This window comes from Staurois parvus, unplaced genomic scaffold (assembly GCF_062004578.1).
Source record: "Staurois parvus isolate SC_StPar_1 unplaced genomic scaffold, SC_StPar_1.0 ptg000746l, whole genome shotgun sequence".
NCBI lineage: Eukaryota > Metazoa > Chordata > Amphibia > Anura > Ranidae > Staurois > Staurois parvus.
Window position 1 is genome coordinate 2,439,386 of NW_028318542.1, and position 9,084 is coordinate 2,448,469.

General features: G+C 41.8%; 1 protein-coding gene across 3 annotated transcripts in view; it reads right to left on the reverse strand.

The window, feature by feature from the left end:
* Positions 1-8,589, reverse strand: part of LOC149445112 (cytochrome P450 2H2-like) — a 29,302-nt gene extending 20,713 nt beyond the window's left edge. For 2 of the 3 annotated variants that reach the window (XM_089654160.1, XM_089654158.1), the window contains exon 1: positions 6,453-6,632. In XM_089654160.1, the coding sequence (XP_089510286.1) occupies positions 6,453-6,632 (180 nt within the window). Of the gene's footprint in view, positions 1-6,452; positions 6,633-8,568 lie in introns of those variants that run through there. The other variant, XM_089654159.1, reaches the window with a different exon arrangement.
* Between the last annotated feature and the right edge of the window lie 495 nt (positions 8,590-9,084).

Here is a 9,084-nt window from a genome sequence, read left to right on the forward strand (position 1 = left end):
TACCCAGTGAAGTGATTGTCCATCTCTGTGATATACAGAGATGAAACAAATGCTCCTACATAACATGTACATGTTTATCTAAAGTCATCTTCTCTACATTTGTCCAAAGTCCAAAATTTTAACTCTTGTCTGAGAGTTAAAAAAAACAGGGTGGAGAGTGAAGTGAAGAGAGCTGATTGGAGGGAAAGGACACACCCCCTCCACACAGCTCACATGAACATATCTAAGGCTGTCAATCTTCTGGACATCCCTCCCAGTCATCTTTTTTTTTTCTTGGTGGCAAGAAAACTTGTCAGATGGTGATAGAGAAGCAAAGCAGAAACATGGCAGGGATAGAAATGACACTTGCTGCGTCTAAATGATGCAAGTACTCACTATAGAAGGATATGCTTTGTCAGATTTAACCACTTGCCCTCCAGAGGATTTACCCCCCTTCCTGACTAGGCCTTTTTTTTGCTATTCTGAACTGCACTATTTCAACTGGTAATTGCGTGGTCATACAGTGCTGTACCCAAACGTATTTTTTTTCACATAAATAGAGATTTCTTTCAATGGTATTTGATCACCTGTGCGGTTTTTATTTTTCTCGCTATAAATCGAAAAAGACCAAAAATTTTGAAAAAAAAAAAAGATATTTTTAACTTCCGGCTATAAAAAATATATAGTAAGCTCAAAGTTAGTCATAAATTTAGACCAAAATGTATTCTGCTGTTTTGGTAAAAAAAATCCCTATAAGTGTATATTTATTGCTTAGTGTGGAAGTTATAGCATCTACAAACTATGGTATTGATACTGCAATTTACGCCATTTTTTGCTATACAGCGCTGTGCTAGTTTAACTGACAATTGCATGGTCATGCAATGCTGTACCCAAACAAAATTGATGTCTTTTCTTTCACACATATAAAGCTTTCTTTCAGTGGTATTTGATCACCTGTGCACATTTTATTTTTTGAGCTATAAACAAAAAACCCCAAAATTTAAAAAACATTATATTTTTTATTTCGGCTATAAAAAATATGCAGTAAACTCAAAATTAGGCCAAAATGTATTCTGCTACATGTCTATAAGTGTATATTGATTGTTTTGTTTCATTCACACTAATAGAGCTTTCTTTTGGTGGTATTTTATCGGGGGGGGGGGTTGCGCTATAAACAAAAAAAGACCGAACATTTAGAAAAAAACTATATTTTTTCATTTCTGTCATAAACAAAAACCAAAAAACTCAAATTTGATCATAAATTTAGGTAAAAATGTATTTGTTACATGTATTTGGTAAAAAAAACTCAATAACTGCATATTAATTGATTTGTGTGAAAGTTATAGCATCTACAAATTATGGTATAGATAATGGAATTTACACACCTTTTACTTTCTGACTGCCTATCACATTTCTTGAGGTGCTAAAATACCAGGACAGTACAAACACCCCCAAATGACCCCTTTTCAGAAAGTAGACACCCTAAGCTATCTACTGAGAGTTGAGTCCATGGAAGATTTATTTTTTTTCCACAGGTGTTTGGAAAATGACAAAAACATTTTTTTTACACAAAGTTGTCACTTAAATGATATATTGCTCATGCGAGCCATGGGTATATGTGAAATCACACCCCAAAATACATTATGCTCCTGCTACCAAGTATGGGGATACCATTTGTGAGACTTTTTGGGAACCTACCCACATACAGGAGCCTGAAATCCAATGACCTCTTTGAAAGCTTGAAGGTGCGTAACTTCCTCATTTCACTTCCTCACTACCTATCACAGTGTTGGAGGCCCTGAAATGCCAGGATAGTGCCAACCCCCCCCCCCTCCAAATGACCCCTTTTTGGAAAGTAGATGATACAAGGAATTTAAACAGAGGCATGGAGAGTATTTTGCAGATTTCATTTTTTCTCACAAGTTTTTGAAATATATAAAAAAAAGAAAACATATGTTGTTGTTTTCTTTCTTCATTTTCCAAAACTTGTGGCAACAAACAAGATCTGCAAAATACTCACTATGCTTTTTATCAAATTTCTTTGGATGTCTACTTTTAAAAAAGGTGTCATTTGGGGGGGGGGGTGGTGCTATCCTGGCATTTCAGGGCCTCTGAAACTGTGATAGGTAATCAGAAAATGTTATGAGGAAATAAAGCCCTTTAAAAGCCTGAAGGTGCTTGGGGTCCTGTACTTGGCTAGACTGACAAAAAGTCTCTCACATGTGGTATTCCCATACTCAGGAGAAGTAGCAGAATGTATTTTGGGGAGTAATTCTACATATACTCATGGCATTTGTGAGCAGTAAATCATTTAAGTGACACATTTTGCGTAAAAAAAAAAAAATTGTCATTTTCCAAAAACTTGTGGTAAAAAAATAAATTCTTCTGTTGACTCAACATGCCTCTCAGCAAATAGTTTGGGGTGTCTACTTTCCAAAAAGGGGTCGTTTTTAGGGGTGGGGGCATTTTATGCCCAACATTAGAAGTTTATGCCACACATCACTCACTCACCTAACCACCTGAAGAGCAAGTCTTTTCTGGCACTTTTTGTTCACATGAAAAAAATAAGTATTTTTTGCTAGGAAATTACTTTAAACCCCCAAATATTATATTTATTTTTACAGCAGACACCCTAGTGAATAAAATGTTGGGTTCTGCAATTTTTTATGTAGCGTAGTACTCGTGCAGTGATTTTTCAAACACAAATTGTTTGAAAAAAATACACATTTTCTTACTTTTAATGCCCAAAAACACAATATATTGGGCAATTATTTGGTAAAGTATAAAAGATGATGGCATGCTAAGTAAATAGATACCAAGCATGACATGCTATAAAACTGCGCACGCCTCATGCAATGGCAACAAACTGCAAACATTTTTAATATCCATAGGCAATGCTTTAAAAGCCTTTACAAGCTACCATTTTAGATTTACAGAGGAGGTCTAGTGCTAGAATTACTGTTCCTGATCTGACGTTCGCGGTGATACATCATGTGCACGGGGGTGGGGGGGGCGAGGGTGCTTTTTTTTTTTAGTTATTTTGATTTTATTAAATGATTTTTACACTGTCCCTTTTGTTTTTTGTTTATCACTTGTAATGCTATCACAGGGAATGCAAATATCCCCTTTAACTTCAATGGGCATTGACAGATATTCTTTTTTGAGAAATCTTGGGTCTGCATTCGTTTTTAATATCCATAGGCAATGTTTTAAAAGCCTTTACAAGCTACCATTTTAGATTTACAGACGAAGTCTAGTGTTAGAATTATTACACTTGATCTGACGTTCATGGCGATACCTCACATGCACGGTGCAACCGCTGTTTACATATCGGCAAAGGGTCAACGCTCACGCACACAGGTGTGCGTGTGGGGGGGTTGTTATTTTAATTTTTTAATTATTTTTACACTGTCACTTTCCTTTTTTTTTTTGATCACTTAATGCTATCTCAGGGAATGCAAATATCCCCTATAACTTCAATGGGCATTGTCATATATTCTTTTTTGAGACATCTGGGTTCTATCAGTCTCTTGATATCTCCTCTGCCCTTACATTATCTAATCAAACCAAGACCGGTGTGATCAGATGCTTTCCCAATTTACAAATGGCGCTGTTTATATCCTGTGAAACTGAAGTGATGAAATGCTCGTAGCTTCCTATTTCTTAGACTACAGAGATGATTGGCACCATTCTGGTCTCCAATCAGCTCTATGGTCAGATGGCAGAAACACCGGCTAAATTCTCAGGTTCCCCCGATGGCACGGACTGCCTGAGAAGGCCGTGGAAGGCGGGGGAGGGGGGGCATCATCTCCCGCTGCTTGTAAAAGCAATCCTGCAGCTAATTAGATACTAGGATTGCTTTTACATAAAAGCCAATCACCGGCTGAAAAAAACGATACCAGAATGATGCCTGAAGCTGTAGGCATCATCCTGGTATAACCATTCAAAGTCCAGGGATGTACAAGTACATCGCTGATCCTTGTTGGGTATATATGCTATGTTCTTCTTCTTCTTTTTTTTTTTTGTATGAAGCCTGTGGACTGAATGAAAAAATGAGAAGAAATCTCTGCCAGAAAAAGTGTGTGGTATGCCCACCATTAAAATATACCGCCCTGCATCTACCCACTTCTAATGGTGGGCACACATTAGGTCACACGGTGCCAAATGCGCCAGTTCCAAGATTGTACACATGTCTAAACAATGGCACGCATGAATTAAAATTGTCCATGTATAAGTGGTACCCCATATGTAAAAAGGATGACACCAAGTCCCAAACTATCTTGCCACTGCTCCCCATGTAGTCTGGGCATCCGGGGGGCCCCGCGTGACTATCTTTTTCCTTGTAAATCCAAAACTTATAAGTATAGCCTGTTGCCCTTTCACAGGTCTTCTACATCTTGACCCCATATCTGGCACGCTTGCAGGGGAGAAATTGTTTGAATGCAAGGCGGCCAGAAAAATTAATGAGGGACTCATCAACGCAAATTTTTTGCTGGGGAGTATAGACATCTGCACATTTTTGGTTAAGGTGATTTGTGAGGGGCTGAATTTTGTGAAGCCAGTCAAATTCAGGGTCACCCCAAGGATGACAGAGTGTATTGTTGTTGAAATGCATAAAACGCATTCTACTCTCATTTCTATGCCTGGCCATGGCAGCAGAGAACACGGGCATATGATGAATCGGGGCTGTGGACCAATAGAACCGCAATTCATTTTTTTTTGTAAAATCCATGTTGAGGGTTAGGCCCAAAAAAACTTCACATTCGGAAACCGTAATGGGTTTCCATGTGAATGGTCTGGCAAGGTTTGAATTTGGGTTGGCGGAGATAAACTGTTGTGCATATCAATTGCTTTGATCCACAATCAATGCAAACAGATCTTCCATGAAAAACAGCTCCAAAAAATCAAGGAGAGTAGTTACATTTGCTGTGTCCACCTGAATTCTGGGTTGGGCAGTGAATGGGGGAAATACAGGTGTTGCAGAATTTGTGGGCTGCCAATCGGGATTTTCAAGCACATCTGGAAGGATACTAGGGGCTCCACGGGCCTATGTGTGAATTCTTGGTGGCTGTTGGATATTACTTGTGCTCGCCACCGCACCAGCTTGTACTGCACTTATGGGACTCGCCATGTCACCAAGTGATACTGCAGTGCTGGTATGTGAAAAACCAGGATGTACTAGGCCGCTGGTGCTCGGCAGTTCACCAAAAGGTAGAGCGGCACTAGTACTGGCACTCTGCTGCATATGAGAGTCATCATGCGACTGTAACATCTCAGCAACCTGGGAACGGGGTCAGGTAAGCCTGATCTTACCAGGGACCTCTTCCCCATCGTCTGAGCTATCTGTCTGGGTGCCACTGCTGTCTACAGGCTGATTGAGTCAGTGAGTCTTCCCCTTCGCTCTCTCCTGACATGCTCAGAATCCTGTAGGCCTCTTCACTAGAGTACCTTTCCACTGACATTTTGGCCACTACATTATTAGGTACCTAGTGCGACTCACGGGAAAAAGAGCACCTGGCTGTCAGCGACTGCTTGAACCACTACAAACCGGCAAGTCCTAGCAGAGATCAGGCGTGATTCTGCAAACACTGCAGTTTTGTGTGTAATGTATCAAGTGACAGTAACCTACTGACAACTGCACTTGCTGGGAGGGGGGGGGGGGTAAGTGTAGGAGCTAAACACAGGTGCTGGCAGGTGCCGGGGCTAATCCCGCTAACGCTGCGTTTTTGGAGACACTATATTAATGTGAACGCTGGTATATTGCTGATCTGATAAAAGATATTGATCTGTTCAAACACTATACTAGCAATGAAGGTTTATTTTGTATGTGAGCGTGTTCCTGGCAATCAAGGGGTTAAATGTGATGACTGGCAATCTGATGCTATCTGGGAGGAGCGCTAACTGGTGCTAACTGACGCTAAAGCTATCTGAAGTTGGGGGGAGGGGCAATCAAGGGGTTAAATGTGACCTAAAATGTGTTCTAACTGTAAAAGTGTAGTGCTTGTACTCACTGTGTCTTCTTTCTTCTCTCTCTGGGATGGAATGTGACCAGAGAGAGATTTCATAATTTCCTGTACCTGTGTAAGTGTAAACACAGATACAGGAAGAACTCTGATAGGGCAGGGATCGATCATCCAATTTAGGCTGAACATCACTAGCCTAAATCGGATGATTGATCCCTTGGGAGGATCACGCACGCGTGTCCCCCCGGCCCGCGATCAACGATTTTGCACACCTGTGCTGCCCCGTAGCAGTATTTCTGCTGTAGGGCAGTCGGGAAGCGGTTAATGTCTGAGGTTTACAATCACTTTAAGTTATGGGAGTTCTTTCTGCTTATTCTAAGAGTTTTCCCCATCATTTTGATTTAAATATGGCTCATAGATTGGAAAAGTTAGCAGTTTAGTTTGCAATTTTTCTTCCTAGAATACAAGAAGAAACCATTGTTTTAGAATATTAATTCTAATTATTCTTACCTTCACCAGAGACTGTGGCATTTCACCGGAACTAAGCTGCAGAACATTGCCCAGAAAAGGCAGAGGGGTGGGCCCTGGTGGCAAGTCCTTCTTCTTTACATTCATCCACCATTTAAGGAGGTAAATCAGAAGAGCGACCCCAGAAGCGAGGAGAAGTGTCGCCTCGACATTCACCGCCATCCTGATAATTTCTCTGTCTTTCTCCAAACCACAAACTGCTGTATTTATTTGTGAAGTGTAATTTGACAACATTCCAACTATAATTTAACTGAATGTTAACTGAGGACAAGTACAGTGCGTTGGAGTTTGGTCTAGCTACAGGCACATTGCAAAACAGATTGTAAAGCTATCTTAATCATAAGGCAAGGCGTAGATGAGTTGATTTTCTTTTCTTCCACCATGGATGGAAGGAAAGAAAATTGCTTGATTAATTGCAGGAGTAGCAAGCCTATATTTTAGCTCTGAAGAAGGGAGTACGTCGCCCGAAACGCGCCAGCCTACCTCACCAAGGGTCTCCTGCCATTTGGGACCATCACCACTGACTCTTTGTCTCTGTTTTGATCTCCTTTGGTTTGTGACTATGCACTGTTATGCATTTTAATAAACTCGTATTTCCCCACTGTTATGCACAAAGAGAGTGCGCCCTGTTTTTGCCATTTAACACAGTGGCATGGCCTTGCACTTCCACAGAGCATTCAGCTTTTACTTCTGCCAGAAAACTGCTCTCAAAAACCGCAAAACAGAAGGGTTTTTTTATGCTTCTAATGGAAGTTCTTGTAATAATGGAAAAATATCATTAGTCAGCATTCACTCATCTGGTCATAACACAGCTTCTACACAAACCATCTACACCAATGTTTAACTCTTATCGACTCCTCCATCGTCAGTTCCCACACATTAAAGGACCACAGCAGTTCAGCCTCAATGTTGAAGAGGTGTGGCAAGCAGGAACTGATGGTGGAGGATGCTAATCATGATGGATGGATGCAAATCATTGATGGGACTGAAGCTGGTGGGAAGCATGGAATGAAGACAAATCAGTGCCACCCATCAGGGCTGCCCATCTGTGCCACCCATCAGTGCCCAGCAATGCCGCCAGTGAGTGCTGCCCATCAGTGCTACCCATCAGTGTTGCCTATCAGTGCCCATCATTGTTGCATATCAGTGCAGCAGCATCAGTGCCGCCTCATCAGTGCCAACTCATCAGTGCCGCCTATCAGTGCCCATCAGTGCCACCTATCAGTGCCCATCAGTGCTGCCTATCAGTGCCGCCTCATCAACGCACATCAGTGAAGGAGAAAAATTACCTGTTTGCAAAATATTTGTAATAGAAACAAAGAAAAACATTTTTTTTCACATTTTTTTCTCTTTTTTTTGTTTATAGCACAAAAAATAAAACACCCAGTGGCAATTAAATACCATCAAAAGAAATCTCTGTCTGTGTGAAAAAATTGTAAACATTTCATATGGGTACAGTGTTGCATGACTTCACAATTGTCATTCAAAATGTGACATCGCTGAAAGCTTAAAATTAGCCTGGACACAAAGGTGGTATAAGTGCCCATTAGGCAAGTGGTTAATTTATCACCAAGTTGCTCATGGCCTAATTCCTGTGTATTATTATACACTGTTAGCTGACTAACTCTTAAGTCATGAAGGTATTACTGCTTTTAGTCTATGACCAAGTGTGTCAGTGGGAGGGAGCTGTTAGGAGAGTCATGCAGAACAGAGGACCCACCATCACCAGTTTTCACCACAATAATAATATGTATGTATTATTTTGTCACTCAAACTTTTTGTATTGTAATATTGTGTTGACTTTATTATGTTCCCATACAAATGTTTATGTTTCAAAAAAGAACTACTGTGTCATTACAGGAAATATTGTAATGTCCTGTCCTGCCCCGACTTGGCTTTGACCGCCTACAACAATGCGCTCTCAACAGCCCTTGACTCACTAGCGCCTTTAACTACACGCAACATCAGACCCCGACTGCTCCAGCCCTGGCAGACTGATCACACCAAAACCCTCAAACGACAAAGTCGTGCCCTGGAGCGACTATGGCGCAAAACCAAATCCCAACAAGCCTTCACCCGCTACAAATCTGCCTTCCACACCTACACCTCCTCCCTCCATGCTGCCAAACAGGCCTACTTCTTGACCCTCATCAAGGCCCTCTCCTCCAATCCTCGCCGACTCTTCTCTGCCTTCAACTCTCTACTCTCTCCACCCCCACCTCCACCCAGCACCTCACTCACTGCCCTTGAGATTGCCAATCACTTCAAAAACAAGATTGACACAATTCGCAAGGACATTGCCGCAACTCACACACCCTTTCAAACCGTCCCCTCTCACACAGCTACCCCCTTATCCCCCCTCCCCCTCGACATAACCCGCAGGGACTTTGTCGCTGCTCAAACTCTCTCCAACCCCCTTCACCCTCACTCAGCTACCCCCTCATCACCCCTCTCCCACGGCCCCACCACTGCTCTGACCTCCTCTTCCACCCCACCCTACATTCCTCATACTGAAGCTCCCCCCACACTCCGCACCTTTGACCTTACTACCATCGAGGAAGTCTCCAAGATCCTCTGTGATGCCCGCCTCACCACCTGCCCTCTCGACCCTATC